This window comes from Patiria miniata, unplaced genomic scaffold (genome assembly GCF_015706575.1).
Source record: "Patiria miniata isolate m_02_andy unplaced genomic scaffold, ASM1570657v1 HiC_scaffold_7, whole genome shotgun sequence".
NCBI classification, from domain to species: domain Eukaryota; kingdom Metazoa; phylum Echinodermata; class Asteroidea; order Valvatida; family Asterinidae; genus Patiria; species Patiria miniata.
This window is the reverse complement of record NW_024037074.1, coordinates 30775528-30793171: the sequence shown is the minus strand read 5'-3', so window position 1 is coordinate 30793171 and position 17644 is coordinate 30775528. Positions and strand designations below refer to the sequence as shown.

The following is a 17644-nucleotide window of genomic DNA, read 5'->3' as shown; positions in this document are numbered from 1 at the left end:
TTTTGATCAAACTTACTTTGATCCAAAATTTGACGTGTGCTCACTTTTAGACATTTTACTTTTGAAAGGTGGTACATGTAGAAGCCCCTTTGTCCTAGACAATTCCTAATCATACAATGGATTAACACAAAAGGTGAAGAAGTCTTTAAGAGAAATCAAATATGAAGTGCAATCTTCATTAATTACAAACCCTATATCTTTCTGTGCAACCAATTTTATAAATTGCATTTTGAAAGCGCCACAACTTGAAATTTAGTTTAGAAAGTAGCTTTGCAGTTAAGAAAAGCAATACTTCTTGATTTAAACCTTGTAAAGGAACGCATTCGACAAGTTAAAATCAAGTGTAAACAGTACAAACTTTGCTTGTACAGTGGAACGCAGCTATAACGAACATCGCGGGATCCACAGAAATTGTTAGTAATAGCGATCGTTCGGTATAGCGATTTTAAGCTGCCGGTGCTCCGGTACTCACTTTTCAATAAACAGCGCCCTTCAGAACTTCACCCTGCACGCCCTGGTACTTCTAGCTACTGAAAGATGACTTTGAACACATGCCGACTATTGAATAATGTAATTACACAGTTTATGAGCTTACTACCGGTACCTACAGCAATGGGTGGCTTTCGCCTTCTATTCCGTGGGGAAATAATAGCCACTTTTCACTCTTCTGTTGACATTTTTCAACAGCAATATTCGGTACATTTTGTACACAAAAATCAAGAGCCACGGACGGTGTTCGGTGTAGCCAAATGTTCGGTATAGCGGTGTTCGGTATAGCGACGTTCCACTGTATTGTTGCATTAAAGCAAAATAAAGATGTGCAAAAAATATGAATGAATCATTGGAAAAATGATGACAATTTGTAAGGAAAGTTGAAATTAAAAAATTCCAAAGGAAATTGTAAGAGAAAACTTGTATTGCATGTTTCATGACACATTTGTACCAGGTAGCAAGTCTAGATTTATTTATATATTTTTGTCCCCCTTTTTTAAGCCCTGGCAGGAGCTGCTACATGCCACTTGGCAGTGTTGTAGGACTCGAGTCCAGGACTTGGACTCGAGTCAGACTCGAGTCACATTTTTCGTGACTCGGGACTCGACTCGAGTCGAGTCACATTGGAAAATGACTCGGACTCGAACTCGACCATGATGACTCGGACTCGAGCTTGGGTGACTCGTGACTCGAGTCATGTATATTCATCAAAAGAAAAAACATAACGTTACGTATTTGTGCGACGAACGTAGCATTCCTTTTTTACTCCATAGACAAAACATTTAGGGGCAGTGCGTGCACGCCTAGCGCCTGCACAATGAGCACCATGCAGGGCCCGGTGTCATGTCAAAAAGGAGGGTTTTTAGGGTTGGGAATAAAAAAAACCACACAAATAGATTAATTTGGTGAACAACTAAGAACAAGTGGCTCGTGACTCGGACTCAGACTCGAGGCTTGTGACTCGAGACTTGGACTCGGACTCGAGACTCGAGACTCGCGACTCGGACTCGACATTGGTGACTCGACTACAACACTGCCACTTGGTGGTCTGTCTGTCGGCAAAACTTGACCAGAAGAAAGTGTTGCATATGTGCCATCGGCGTGGCATTTTTAAGCTCTGGCAGGGATCATTTTGATTGATTTCATGCACGACTACTTGCAACACGGCCAGAGCTTACTGTGCACTCGCACTTGCGCTGTACAATATCTTCCTCGAACAAGGTGGACGCCATTTTGTGAAGTGGTTGGACGGTATCCAGGAGGAAATGTCCTCAAAATGTGGGCCCGGTGCAATTTTTTTAGCTCTGGGAAGAGCTTTTACATGTCACTTGGTGGTTGGTCAGTCTGTCCCAAAAATTGACTAAAAGTATTGTGTTCCGTATGTTCCATCGGCGTTGCATGTTTCGCCAGAGCTTATTGTACACTCGCACTTGTTTTCCTTGGAGGGGGGGGGGGGGGGGGAAGGTTAGCGGTGTCACTTTTCATGACGGATGATAACAGTGCCTTTTATAATTAATAATACATTGTATTTACAAAACCCAGAACTCTCCTAGTTTTCCAGTTAAAAAAACCCACACACAGGAATGAAAACTAAACAGAATTTAAAGAACGAAGAGGTCATTGTTTGTCTAAATGAGAAGCATATTTTTATTTCAAAATTGGACGGTGTGATTGCTAGTCTCATATATAAATAAGGGAATAAATATGTGCTTGGCGGGTTTTATACAAGTACGTTTTAAAACCAGCTAGGGACCTGGACGTAGATTCGACTCGGACCATTTTCTGTGTCCAGGCCCCTAGCCCGTTTTAAAAATATTCTTGTTTAATACCTGCCAAGCACATATTTATTCCCATTCATAAATACCTTTTGCTCAAAGATGGAGAACAAGTCAAGAATTATGCATTTCCAACAATTTTGTTTAACAATTTTACTTCAAGTTTTGTGAAACACTCCTCTGGCCATGTCTATGGTACATGTACATGTATGTGCCTCGCACGCGTTGTGCTACAAATCTCCTTATATATGGATATTGGCGCGCGTGTACTGCGTGATGTGGCACAGAGCCCAGTCATATATTACTAAGGGAATAAATGTGTGTTCGGGAGGTATTATAACTCTCTGTTTAAGACCGGTGGGAGTCTGGATGGGTGATATTCGCATCGGGTAATTATCACCCATCCAGACTCCCACCGGTCTTAAACAGAGTGTTTAATACCGACCGAACACATATTTATTCCCATTCATAAATACCTTTTCGGTCAAAAAACAAAATCGTTTCGGTCCAAAAATCAAAACAAGCCAAAAACTAGACGTTGCCAACCATTTTGTTCAACAATTTTACTTCAGGTTTTACAAAACACCCCTCTGACTATAATATGAAATGCCCCTCCACAACTCGTTACCTTATAAGGACATTGGCGTGCGCGTCGCGCGTACTGCGCCATGATTCACTGGAAGTATTGCGCATGCATACGAGAGGAATGTGAACGTTCAACCAATGACACGTTAAAAGGCACCAGATTTCATGAGAGTCAAAATTTCATGTGACACTGGAAAGGTGTTTAAGACCAGCCAGTTATGTCTTTATCATTCGTTTAAGACCGGCCACGTGACTGGCTCTCGACCAATAAGAATGCGTGAACTGTCTTAGGTATTTATAAATGTCGGTTTAAAACTAGCCATGTGACAGGCTCTTGACCAATAGGAATGGGCAAACTGTCTTGGGTATTTATGAATATACATAATAGTGAATACGTTCTTTAACTGGAATATCAGTGAAATAAATATCTTTTTGATCTACAATGTATTTAAAGTTTTCATGTCTTATGCATAGAAGTTTGAACGGTGTACAAACTTCAAGATGATGTAAGAAAAGTCTTAAACATTTTACTGTGGTCCACACACCATGAATATTACAAAAGTGGAGTCTTAAGGATAACCTCTGTAAAAAAGTATAAAAGTTTAAGTATAAAAATATGAAAGAACTAAAAATACTGAATACGAGTTTTACTACTTTTCTTTTTCGTACAATGCATAGTATGTCTTGAATAGAAAATGAGTCTGAAATTGAACGAAAATGACTGAACACTTTATATTTTATCTGTACATCTCTGACATGTCTGAAGCTAATTTTCTAAAGTGATGTTCTTGTTATTTTGCATGATTAATGCTTTGTTTACTCACCTAAAACTTGTTATATTTTTGCTACTCAACAATACAAGTATCATCATAATTTTGTATGGAAATCACTCGGCTGAAAATATTTCAAAACAACACACGAATTGATTCTAATGTCTAATGCAAATTGAAAATAAAATTTACAATTGTATATATAGTTTAAGAGATTTACACGGCAATTTGTTATTCAATAACGTCATACAAAGATAAAATTGGCAGAAATTTCTCAAAGATGCAAAGGTAAATAAACTACAGGCTCGGGAAACGTGGATTTATATAAGAATAAACTGTTCACCACTGGAATGATGAAAAATTAGTTTTGAAACATTTGTTTAAAATCACACTTCCCTGATCACAGTTAAAAATGGACGGCAAATCTGATCATGAAAATAACATGATTCAAATTTTCTGACACTAAAATTTACCCAAATCCAACACTATGCAAAAGGTCTTAACGTCAATTTCTTGGAACTTCAATCATGTAAATCATTATTAATAAAAAATTTAGAAAAATTGGACGGAGAAATTTCCAAAAATAATGCTTGTTTATTTCAAATAATATATTTACAAAACTCCTCTACACGTATTCAAATTCAAACAATTTTTTTTTCATACAATATTGAAAATGGTAGCAAAATTTGAATCACAAGAGCACCTTTACTTTAGAAAGCTGATTACTGAAGCTAAACGCACCATTAATTATTGAAAGTTGGAGGGATTCTTTTGCTTAAAATACCAATATGGGCAATTCCAGAAATATGTATGTCCGTGACTGAGCTTTTAAGAGCTCAGTGAATAAGGCCAAAAAATTAAAAAAATTCGGTCTCTGGTCAGACCAAAGTTCCGGAATTGACGCGGCCACGCGTCTTTTTTTTTTTTTTTTTTTTTTTTTCTTCTTCAAGCTTGGATTGTACAGACAAGGTGGGGTACTATTTTGCTTTTTTGGTGTCCTCATGTACATTGGTGTCCTCCATAATTTGCCTTGGTGCTTTCGATCGTTTGCCTTGGTGCAATTTCCCATTCCTTGGTGCTCTTTGGTAAAAAAAAATTGAGGAGGTAGGGAAATAGAGGGCGCTGTTGGATCTACCGCGGAACATTTTGGAAAAAAAAAGATCGACGCGCATGATTAAAATCGACGTGCGCGCTGACCAGAGACCGACTTATTTTTTTTTTTGCCTAAACCTGCAAATGTACTTTTCAAATCTTATACATCCATCATCTAGTAATGGTCAAGGAGATTACAGACTAGGATTTTTTGCATCTTTTCTCTGAATCGTCAATTTGATTGTTTAATGAAAATAGCCCCTCATTATTACCTTCCTCCCCGCCTTCTACTTTTTGGTTTAGACCTGGCCCTCTCAACCATCCCACTGCTGCCACCAATTGTAGAATGGTCAGTGGCCGCAGCGAGACACTAACGCTACTCAGAGAGAATATTTTTACAGGCTCCAATTGCAAGTACATTACTTGGAGAGATCCCATATCTGGCCATCACTTGTCACCCTGTGCACAAACCCTATGGGACTGGTCTGAAAATTTCTGTGTTTTCTCAGTAAAAATTCAAAATTTGTTCCTGCTAACTTTGACTTTTTATGACATATTATCACTTTCTGATGGTTGATAGGTTAAAAAAGGGAAACATTACTGATGGCCAGATATGGGAATTTTTCCAATTAATTTATTAAAAAAGTGGGTCCATCTACATGTACTTTAATATTCTAATTACTTCCAAGTTTAGGGGCACCTTAGGGCTAAAATTTCAGTTAAGTAATTAAGGTAATTAATCAAGGAATTTGTTGTAGAAACAAATGCAAGGAAAGCAGTTAATTGTGAGGAAGTAAAAAAGGCTGCACACGATATACCGCAGGCAAATGGGATCACGCGCGTACGTCGTACGGCTAGCTGGCCGATGGTACACGCATGAGGGCGCACTATACAGGAAGGATTCACTGAAGGCAGGCAACAGCCACCGGGCCTGCGACGCGCCGCGTGATTGACAGGTGAACGATCCACGTATCCCATCATGTATTGCGCGAGGGCATTGTTCAGTTGGAACACGGTTGCAATTGAGTTACAAACAAACAGATGCCAAGAAACATCCACATTTGGCTGGAAATTACGCAAAAGCTGGACAACTGACAAATGCGGCAAATTCTGAATTTGTTATTAACAGGGTGAGTGTGTTTTGAAAGCATAAATCAACGATGCACGCAGTCTGAATGTTAACTTAAATTTGGTAACAAGTCCTCACGTTCTGAGTTAATTCCTAAAGTGTGGCCTTTATTTACTGAAGTAGTCCAGTAAATTGGCCATATTTATGGGGCTAAACCCACGGTAGCCACATAAATGTGGCTCAAATGCTGAACTTCCTCCGTATGTAGAGCCACAAAGCAATATACACTATTTCGGAGAAAAGGTCTGTTTGCTTGGGCAGCAGAAAATAAAATCGAGATCGGGACTGTTTTGTCACTTAATAATCTGTTATTAGCACACACAAAAAATTGAATTCCGTACCTTCAGACATGTAGTTATCCTGTAATTTCGGGCAAAATGGGGACGGCTTTTGCGCAGAAACAAACACGATGGGGTCCATATTCCATGTGATCTGCTTAAGGTCATAGGTCATGATACTCTGGCTTTCAGTCAAACATGCGTCAAGTTTGCTAAAGTGCATCCATGGCTGTTGCCTGTCATTCAATAATCATCAGACTTCCACAGACACCCTATTTCTAGCACAGCACCCAGCAGACTGAAGCACACTTGACTATTTTTAAATTCCATGCACATTGGGCTAACAAAAGCTTTTATGCAAATGCATGCCTGGCTGGACTGATACACACTCAGCTCAGGGGTGTGATGGATGAGAGGGGCAGGCTAAACCAAAAAGTAGAAGGCTGGGAGGAAGGTAATGACGAGGGGCTATTTTCATTACAATCTCATGGTTAATTGACTCTGTCATGGACATAACACTTCTTTCATAACGCTGGAATTGCCTCTATGGCATATTAAAGGGAATATACAACATTTGCAAACATCGAAAAATAAAACTACCAAGTTTTTACGAAATACCTTACTAGGATGTTGGTAAATGACAGTCTCAAGCATCTTGTAAAAATATGGCACCTGGTGTGAAGTCATTTTCAAGACAATGGTATATTTGTAAATATTTCCAACGGTGGTCGGCCGACCAGCGTTGGAAAAACGTAACTATTTTTCAACTACTGCTCCGAGTTTACCATTTTTTCAGTCCAAATTTTGTTTGCTATTGGTTACATGTTCATAAACGGGTGCAGGCCAGCTAGACTGGTTCCCTTGCCTTACAATTTTCCATCATCTATAAATTGATCCATTTTATCGTTTGTGGAGTCAGGGAACCAGACTACTTGAACATTTTTGTTTTTCTTGGTTTTTCCAACCTTTTCGAACACAAAACTTCAAAAATGTCAGTGTAACAATATTTGATCTATTATACTAACCTCTCAAATAGTTCAATTCTGAAAATTACAGCAAAAACCAATGATGTACATTCCCTTTAAGCTGTGCATAGTCTTTAAGAGCACACCATAAATACAGCAACTTACATACAGCGTACTATATCACCTGCTGATCTGGTAAATGATGATCCATCGGCTGTTCTTGCATCATGAGATCTGCATTTACACAGCATGCGCCTGATCAGATGGACTGCAAAAGAAAACAAATGAGAAATAAAGAACCATTTTTAAAAGATAGTTATAAAAATATGGAATGAGAGGAACATTACCGCAAGGTAAAATCTGGACTTTTTGTTATAAATGTCATGAGGCAAAGCCCTTTGGTTCTAAACAATAGTTGGGATTATATAACCGACATACAGATCCTTGTCATTTGATTGGTGGAACTCACATCACGTGTCATTCGTTATTACTGCCATTCACGCCGGGGCTCTAAAAGTACTATCCGCCCATGGGGAATGGTAAATACTATTCAACAGTAAGGATCATTCTTGTTCCATGACACGGTATTTGTGTGCAAAGGCATGCTGGTGTGTGCGTTCAGCGTTGTGCGTAGCGCCTATTGTTCCAAAGAGCCAGCGCTACAGCGTTGGGTTCAAACATTTTCGTGAAGGGGTTGTTTGGAAGAGAGAAATACATTTTTCACCAATTTTGTATTGAAATAAAAGTTCAAACATATCAAATGACAAGGATCTATATGTCGGTTATATAAAACAAATATTGAGTGGCTTTAAATTGTGAAATGGGAGGAATATTATCGCGAGGTAAAATCTGGACTTTTCCAGTTCACTCGGCTTCGCCTCGTGAAATGGAAAAGTCCAGATTTTACCTTGCGATAATATTCCTCCCATTTAACGCTGATCCACTCAATATTTGTATAACAATACGTGGTGTGCGCAACACGCACACCAGCATGCATTTGAACACAAATACCGCGTCATGAAACAAGAATGATCCTAACTGTTCAATAGCATTTCCCATATTTCCCGTGGGTGAATGGGACTTTTTGAGCCCTGGCGTGAATGGCAGCAATAATAAATGTCACATGATGCGAGTTCCACCAATCAAATGATAAGGATCTGCATTTCAGTCATATAAAAGGAAATATTTCATGAACACAATTTTGATTCAAAACCTGTTCATACTAATAATCACTGTACGCTAGTTTTATCCAAAATATGAGCGAGTTTAGCCAGATTATAAACCTAAAAACAAAAGGACTGAAGATCAACTTTTTGAATTTCTAAGTCATGATGTATCTTTTATCAAAGTGTGACAACAGATTGTACTCTTTAGGTATTGGATGGAGAAAAATTGAATTTAGGAAGTCCGTTAATAGAACAAAAATTCAAACTTCAGATAATAAGAAATTGCACCCTTCAATTCCAAGGCATTTGGAAGGAAAAGGCGAGAAAGGTAGGACATTTTTTTCTCCTTCATGAGAAACAATGTTATTTTCGAAGGATTCGCACACAACTTTTATTAAAGGCAAAGGAAAGATACATTTGTCATCAGTTTTACCAGGTGTTTTGGGACCGATACGAAACCATGTCGACTATTATTTTTTTTTACACACTTACGGTAGATTTGTATTCAAATTCCCTTACATGTCATCTCTCGTCCCGACCACCTGTGGTTTATCAAACTTCCGGCTGGACGGCAGGACAAAGCGTGCCTGCTTCTTGGGCTGCTCCCCGGACGCACCAAGATCCTTCTTCTCCAGGATTCCCTTGACCGGCTTGACCTGGCTAGAGCTCCTCAAAGCCTGCAGACGTGCCTCCATGGAGTTCAGCGAGGCGCGCTTGTTCTGGTCGTAACGCCCTGCCTCTGGGATCCCGCGAATGGACGCCCCGCTGGCCTCGAAGGAGGCTCCCAGATCCTGCGAGCCTCTCTTGGAGTCCGGGGAATCGCCCGAACCCCGACGTTTGGCCGCGTCGGCAGCCGTCTTGTTGGACAGTCTCTTCAACGCGGCGGCCAGCTCCAAGGGATTGGCGACCTTCTTGGGCACTGGGGACGCACCGCGGGGGGACGGGGAGCCAGACCCTGATCCGGGTCTCTTAGATTCGGTTGGGGTTTGTTGGGTGATGCTGATCTCCTCTTTCACCGGGGATTTCTTGACTGGCTCCTTGGGTTTCATTTGACTAGGGGTTGCAGAAAAGGAAATGCTAAATTCTTTTTAAACATAGTTGAGAAAAGCTCTCAAAAGTCAGTCTCCAAATAAAGTCAAGCATGGGTGTTTAATTTCAGGGACCACAATGTGCTGCCACAAAATCAAATTTCTTATCTTTTCAGCAGACTCCCAATAAAACAAGATGTGATAAAATAACAAATTTGTGATAGAATAACAACATACAGAAGAATGCCTTTTGTCATGATTCATTTGAATAATGTGTATTTTGGTAATATACAACATTTACAACATCAAAAAACAAAACTACCAAATTATTACGGAATATCTTACTAGACCGTAAGTGAATAATAGTCGAAGCATCCTGTGAAATCATGGCACCTGGTGTGCTGTCATTTCAATAAAAGTGGAATTTATGTATCGATTTCCAACGATGATCAGCTGACAATCGTTGGAAAAAATGGACTTTTTCCAAATACTGCCCCTAATTTACCAAATTTAGTCCATATTCTGTTTGCAATCAGTTACACATCCGTGAACGGGCGCAAGCCAGCTAGTCTGGTTTCCTGACCCGACAATTCCCTGACGTCTATATATTGCTCCGTTTCGTCTGAAGTAGGATCAGGAAACCAGACTACAAGAACAGGTTTTTTCCAGCATCTATGAGCACAAAACTTTAAACAGATCAGTGTAACAATATTTGCTTTAAAATAGTAACCCCCAAATCCATCCATTTCTGAAAAAAACCCAGCAAAAGCAAAGTTGTGTATGACCTTTAAGTTGGGACTGAATGATTGACTTGTGACCGACTTTAAAGGGACAAGACAAGATAAGTTTGTCGTAGCACCACGTGAATAAATCTCTTTTGTGAGTATGTGTGGTTCTGAAAAGAACCGGAGGGACTCAACGTTTCGAACAGTATGCTCTGCCCATTTCTCCTGACTACGGGCAGAGCGTACTGTTTGAAACATTGAGTCCCTCCGGTTCTTTTCAGAACCACACATACTCACAAAAGAGATTTATTCACATGGTGCTACCGCAAACTTATCTTGTCTTAGTATCTTTCCACCATGCAAACCTTCAAATCTCATTTTAAAGGGACAGTGATCAACTCAACTTCAAAACTGTCCAGAAATGAGAGACAATTCAAGTACACTGAACGAACCCAACCCAACACCGCCCCAGCATATTCTCACCTTTTCTTGGCATCTTGTGTCTGGATATTCAGCAGCCCTTCCAAGTTTTCTACTTCTTGATGCAGTTCCTCGTTCTCTTCTTCGAGGCTTTCTTTCTCTCCCAACACCTCCTCGTACTGAGCCTCTAGACGCCTGCACTTTGTGCACTTGGCTCCGGCTACGGCAAACAGTTGAAATAATACACAGAAGCATGCAACCAGAACGAAGAAGCGCTGTATTAGTATACAAATATTGAGTGGCTCAGAGTGAGATGGGAGGAATATTATAGCAAAGGAAAATTGGGACTTTTCCATTTCACGAGGCGAAGCCGAGTGAACTTGAAAAGTCCAGATTTTACCGAGCGGTAATATTCCTCCCATTCCACAATTTAAAGCCACTCAGTATTTGTTTTATATAACTGACATACAGATCATTGTCATTTGATATATTTGAACTTTGATTTCAATACAAAATTGGGGGAAAATGTATTTCTCTCTTCCAAACCACCCCTTCAAGAAAAATGTTTGAACCCAACTCTGTAGCGCTGGCTCTTTGGAGCAATACACGCAACGCTGAACACGCACACCAGCATGCATTTGCACAAAAAATACCGCGTCATGGAACAAGAATGATTTTAACTGTTGAATGGTATTTCCCATTCCCCATGGACGAATTGGACTTTTTGAGCCCCGGCGTGAATGGGAGCAATAACGAATGTCACTAGATGTGAGTTCCACCAATCAAATGACAAGGATCTGCATGTCAGTTATATAAAAGACGAATAATTAATGGACTTGTGATTGATTTGTGAATGATTTGTGAAGGAGTCTGGTTGAACTCGTACTTAAGCTGTCATTCATAAATACCTAAGACAGTTTACCCATTCATACTGGTCAAAAGCCCGTCACGTGGCCGGTCTTAAACAGTTGATAAAGACCGGCTGGCTGATCTTAAACACTTTTCCAGTGCCACATGAAATTTGGACTCCTATGAAATCCGGTGCCTTTACCGTTTTATTGGTTGAACGTTCACAAATCTCACCCACAGCATGCGCAATACTACCAGTCAGAATTTGATAGTCCTAAATTCACAATACACCGGCACAGATGCGTTGTGCGCCACATCACGAAGTACATGTGCCGCGCACGCCAATCTCAATATAAGGAGTTGCTTATGACACTGCACTCGCGAGATTGGACAGTCCATAATATAGCTAGAGGGGTGTTCTGAAAAACATGAGGTAAATTTGTTGAACAAAAAACGTTGGAAATTTATAATTTTGGACTTGTTTGGACTTTTAGACCGAAAAGTTTTGATTATTTAACCAAAAAGGTACCTGGCCAGTATTAAACAATCTGTTTAAGACAGGTTAGAGTCTGGATGCTGATAATCACCCTCGCCTTCAGCTCAGGTAATTATCAGCTTTCAGACTCCAACTGGTCTTAAACAGAGTGTTTAAAACCCGCCAAGCGCACATTTATTCCCTTATTTTAATTGTTCAAAGCTGGCAGGTTGTAATCCCATTCCAGTCAATTCTCTCCTATATTTCTTACCCGTTTCCTTCAGCGTCTCCATCTCTTTCTTCTGCGCTTTCTCCACATCTTCAAGTTTCTTATTCCGCCCCCGATACGTCTCCACGTTCTCCTGCAGTGTGTCTCGAGTCTGCTCAAGCTTCTTGTTGCGGTTTTGAAGATCGGTGACCAGTCGGTTCAGGGCGTGTAGCTCCTCCTCCTGGGTCTGGATCTTGACCTCTAACCTTTGAACCAGAGGGAAAACACAAGCAAAGGGTTCACCTTATACATATTCATTGCCTTATACATATATTCATGATCATGGACCAATCAGTTGTGGGCATGTAAGTCTTGGCTCTGGAACTTGACCTCTAACCTTTGACCCAGAGGAAAAACACAAGCAATAGGATCTTTTATATTCATGACCACTGACCAATCGGATCAGGGCATATGTAACTCCTCCTCCTGGGTCTGGATCTTGACCTCTAACCTTTTACCACGAGGGAAAACACAAGCAAGAGGTTTATCTCATAAATATTCATGATCTTGCTTCACACGTCATAGTCAAATCCAGGTGGACACAGAAAAGGCATATCGAGCCCGTTTGGATGTTGAGTTACCATGTGGTGTTGGATTTTGCAAGTGTGAGGAAGGTTCCTAGGAAATCACTCAAGGGGGTTAGGGTTAAAGAAATAGTATAAAAATACAAGTGTTTTAAAGGAAAAAACCATTGCAAAACTTGAAACTTTAAATAGGCCTGTTTCTCGGTATTTTGCTTGTTCAACATGTCGATAAATGCAAACTTTAAAGGGAATATACATCATTTGCTTTTGCTGTAATTTTCAGAAATGGATGGAATTGGGGGGTTGGAAATATATAGCAAATATAGTTACACTGACTTTTTTGAGGTTTTGGGTTCGAAAATGCTATAAAAACCAAGAAAAACAATCATTTTCCTGTAGTCTGGTTCCCTGACTCCATATAAGAAGAAACAGAGCAGTTTACATACATTGGGGAATTGTAAGGTCAGGGAACCAGTCTACCTGGCTTGTACCCGTTCATAGGTGTGTAATCGATTGCAAACAAGTGCGATGGTCAATTGGGGCCAGTATTTGAAAAAAAGCCAGTTTTTTCCAACGCTGGTCGGCCGACCAGCGTTGGAAATTGATACAAAAATACCACTTTTCTTGAAAATGACAGTATACCAGGTGCCATGATTTCACAGGATGCTTTACACTGTCATTCACTAACAGTCCAGCAAGGTATTTCAAAATGATTTGGTAGTTTTATTTTTTGATGTTTGCAAATGTTGTATTTTCCCTTTAAAACAGCCATAACTTCTCAACTGAATGTCTGATTGAAGTGCAACAACCCTCATTTGGACCTATGCCCAGTTCTGTCTCATTTTGCCAGAACGCCTCACATGAAAAGACAATTTCCCAGCTAGATTCTAGGTTTTTGTTCCAACTTGACATAAGCCTTCCCCCCAAAAGTACATTTCACATCAAAACCAATGGATGTCTGTTAGTAGATTTCTCAACTGGAAATAAAAAAAAAGGTAGTTTACAATCTAGCTCACCTTTTGGAAAATTCATCACGATCCCCATGCTGTAAAACATAAAGAAAGAAAAAACATAGAAGATGACTTTTTAGGTAAGAACCAGTGTTTAAACACAGAACAAACATACTGCCCCTTACAAAAATTTGGCAATTTGTTGTTGAGAATGATTTTTGCTAACTACTTAAACGTTGAAACAAAAAGAATTTACCAAAAACTTCCAAAAGAAATCAATAAAGTACATTCAGATGAATTTCATATTTATCTCAACCATTAACCCTAACTGAACTCAACCCATCAAAGTTCAACAGCAGGTTTTGTTTAAATCTGTTGGGATAGGTACAGTACCCCTAAACTGATGGTCTTTTACACTGGGGTTGGCATACCTCCAGAAACTAAGTCCAACATTGTGTGTGCACGATTTCCCATGTGGATGTTGGAATTTGCCAGAATGGGTGTGGTTCCTAGTAAATTAGGCTGGGGAGTTAAGGTTAAAGGACAACGAGAACTCTTTGTCTTCCAGTCATTGCCAACATAGATTTCGGCGCTAATTTATTTTTTTTCATTATTATTATTATTATTCTGGTTTATTCATATAAACACACGAGGTAGGCAGCCACAAAAGAGTCGCTGATATAACCACGTTTACACTTTACAGGAATTAAAAATGGTTAAATAGCAGTTAAAAGGAGTAGAAGCATAAAATTACAACAAAGTATAGGATCAAGTATACAGCACAAAACAGCACAATATTAAAAAAAAAATTTATAAACTTTTAAAAAAATGTATGCAATTTATCTTTTTTTAAAATACCTACCGCACTGTTGTCAGTAGACTACGGAGTACAGAGATGTATTAAGGATGGGTATGATGCAAATGATGATGTTGATGGTTACATGATGAAACATGCAAAAAACACACAACAATCGGAAATAATTACACACGCACAATCATTTCAAAATGTAAAAAATTAAGAGCAATAAAATCCCAAGAAATGAGTCGTAAAGACAATTTTTTTTCCACAACAATTTTGTTGCATTGGGTCACATTATGTGACCATGCCCGATAAAATAGAGGCAAAAACCCATTTTGAGTTATAGGCATTTGCAAAATCGTTCACACTTTTGTCCATATGCATCCAAATGACAAACTGAGTGATAAATCAAAATGGAGAGCTAGGGTATGCTCTTTCCTATGCACATGGCACATAATGACAAACGTCCTTAAGACTCATTTTGTGGGATCACATTACCTGGTTGTTAAACATGCAAATGGAAGTGCAACACACGTACAGCAAAAAATAACAAATATTTTAGAGGTAGTTTCTTTCAGAAATGCTTATACATGTATGTTATCTGTTTTTTACAGATGGTTTACCATAGCAACCACTGCAGGCAGCCATCTTGGTAAAAGTAAACATGGCATGCTGGTTTTTATTCTAATACAGGTTTTTGTTTGTTTATTGTTTAAGTTTTTGGCATCAAGTTGAGAAACTTGCTTATAAATGGGGGGGGGGGGGGAGAGGGGCAGGGGAGTTTGGTTTTGCTGTTATAAAATATTCTTTAACCCTAACCTTACCAACTCCATCAAAATCCATCCCCCCACTTTGGGGGATTTTAGCAGATAAGCCATGTGTACCGTACCAAGTCCATCAAAATCCACCAGCACCAGTGGTGGATTTCGATGGATTTGGTCCTGAAGCTTTATGTGAAGCAGATTGATGGATTTTGACGGATATGGTCTTCTACTAATAGTCAAACTAAGAAGGGAGTTTGAGTAAACGAAACTTTTGGACTGTTAACATCAAAACAGCGTGACCATATTCGACAAAAAGGCAATTAAGGAGTCACGTGTGGAAGCACAAATTGAAGTGTTTACAAATCAGGAGAATAAATTTTCTATGGTTGAAATATTAATAAGTGTATGAGTTAAGATCTGCAGTGTTTTCCTTTTCAACAATTTTGAAGCAGACACAGCTATTATATCAGTGTCATTCCATAAATTTTGCATGACATTTTTTCTGTCCATGATGTTACCTTGGTACTTTGTAATTTGCCATTCAAGCATGACTTCAAATTATTGTTTTTGTTGGGTAGGTAGTTCATAATCACTTTTGGAAGATGACTGCATTAAGGAGTGCATCAGAATTATACAATCATAGATGTCAGATGTAATAGGGGAAAGAAAAAAAGTGGACCCTAAATTTATAGAACAACCTATGTACATGTCTTAACGCTTGACCATTCAAATGGTTTTGAGGATGAAACCAAAAAGTGCATTTACAATGTGAAAAGTGGAGCTAATCGCTTCTAAAGCACTCTACTACCTACATGTACATGAAAATGTGCTATTCTGACTAACTTTGATAAACACACACAAAATCAAACCATGGGTGCAAACGATATCTGAACGACATGCAAATGATGCTAAACTATAATGTGCGACCTGCTCCACAAGATGAGACAAAATTTGCCAAATTCTGTTTGCCAATAACTCTTTTAACCAGTTTGCGCCGGGATTATTTTGCAAGAACGGAACAAGGTGCAGGATTACTTTTCACTCGACCTCAAGCCAGGTGGGTTGAAGCCATCACCCTCGGGTAGCAAAGTCATATTTCCGGCCTCGCTCGCAGCGAGCGGGTCGCTGACAGATATTTCCGGCCTCGCTCCCTGAGCGTTTATCCGTCATCCGTTCCGAATACAGCAAAAAAACGTTGCGTATATACGGTACATGTCATCTGGCGCAAACTAGTTAATAAGATGGGACTCTCTCTAAAGATATTTCATGCTTTCAATATTTTCAATTGTTTTATTCTGATAAATTTCCAAATTTTATGTTTCATTTTAACAAGCCCCCCCCCCCCAACAAAATAAACTTCCCCCAATTTTGGACATCTGCAACCTTCTACAAAAGGCTTTTATGTTTTAAATAATTCAAACTGTGTGACGTAATTATTCCATAACTTAGCATGGAGCAATGCAGAGTATCCATTGGGTGAAATGCTTTGGAATTTTTTTTTTACAAAACCTGAATTTGTCTCTGAAGTTGTCTGAAATCTAGAGCATGTTCTAAGAACATGCTTAGAAACATCAGCGTTTGCTAGAGGCGATCTCATTTGCGAGCAGCAGGTCGCGCAGTGATCTTGAAACACAGACGATCATCGGTGATAAAATGAACGGGACAATGCTGGCCAACCTACCTGGCCTTCCAGGGCTTTACACTTCTCTTTCATGAGTTCCACTTCCGTTTTATGTTGATCGATTCTCCGGTTCAAGTCTCTGATGGTGTCCATGCTAGAAGAGGAATAAAAGCAAAGTACAGGAAAAGGAAATTTTTTTACAAATGGTCAGAAAGCACCATTCTATTTGTGCACGGCGTCCATAGGTCTCTACATTTACTGCGGAAGGTAAAAGAAGATCATTCTAAACATTTAGTATAACACTCACTCAATGACTGCATTTTTTAAGAATTGATCTTACTTATTTCTCTATATCTAAAGAGAAGAATGAGACATTAACCCTAACTCCCTAAGCATTTTTGCTATGATAAAATCTCTGTCCTGCAAAATCCTCCAACTGCCTCCATGTAAAAATTGCATATAGCCTCAATCCTGCAAAATGCTCTGTTATTTCTTGAAAGTGGTCCTTGGACGGGTGACCACTGGCTCCATCCTGCAAACTCCTCCAGCAATCACTGTCAATATGTCGAGACAGAGCCAGTGACATCCTGGAGCAGTGCGTAGGATTTCAAGTATAATCTAGGCCTAAATGTATGTACGGCTGAGCATAAACAACACAAAGTCCGGCCCAAGACCTCGACACAGTGCATCCTCCAAAACTCAGCCACACATTTTTGCCATATATAGCCTCAATCCTGCAAAATCCTCCATTTTGCAAAGAGGATTTTGGAGGACTTGGGAAGGTTAGGGTTAAACAAGCGGTACCTCAAGGTGGAACCTTGAGGTACTCCGTCAAATCCCGTAGAACTTTATAAAACAACAAGGTAAACCTTGAGTAAAGTAAACTCTGTCACGAGCCAACATGGCCCATCAGGCCGGCATTTATCTCCAGTTTCCCTAGCATGAAATGACTCAGAATATCTCTATTCC

General features: G+C 39.5%; 2 protein-coding genes across 8 annotated transcripts in view; both read right to left on the bottom strand.

Annotated features, from left to right (window-relative positions):
* The window catches only part of LOC119744567 (leucine-rich repeat protein soc-2-like), a 42464-nt gene extending 35713 nt beyond the window's left edge, over positions 1-6751 (bottom strand). Inside the window, exon 1 of one of the 2 annotated variants that reach the window (XM_038220548.1) lies at positions 6185-6751. In XM_038220548.1, the coding sequence (XP_038076476.1) occupies positions 6185-6344 (160 nt within the window). In that variant the 5' untranslated portion in view covers positions 6345-6751. The remainder of the gene's footprint in view (positions 1-6184) is intronic. The other variant, XM_038220549.1, reaches the window with a different exon arrangement.
* Positions 6752-7116: 365 nt separating this feature from the next.
* Positions 7117-17644, bottom strand: part of LOC119744583 (myosin-9-like) — a 61349-nt gene continuing 50821 nt past the window's right edge. Inside the window, exons 28-34 of one of the 6 annotated variants that reach the window (XM_038220582.1) lie at positions 16736-16829; positions 14354-14371; positions 13558-13586; positions 12021-12223; positions 10489-10645; positions 8745-9305; positions 7117-7354 (exon numbers count right to left, since the gene is read on the bottom strand). In XM_038220582.1, the coding sequence (XP_038076510.1) occupies positions 8768-9305; positions 10489-10645; positions 12021-12223; positions 13558-13586; positions 14354-14371; positions 16736-16829 (1039 nt within the window). In that variant the 3' untranslated portion in view covers positions 7117-7354; positions 8745-8767. Of the gene's footprint in view, positions 7355-8744; positions 9306-10488; positions 10646-12020; positions 12224-12401; positions 12469-13557; positions 13587-14353; positions 14372-16735; positions 16830-17644 lie in introns of those variants that run through there. The other 5 variants (XM_038220579.1, XM_038220580.1, XM_038220581.1 and 2 more) reach the window with 5 other exon arrangements.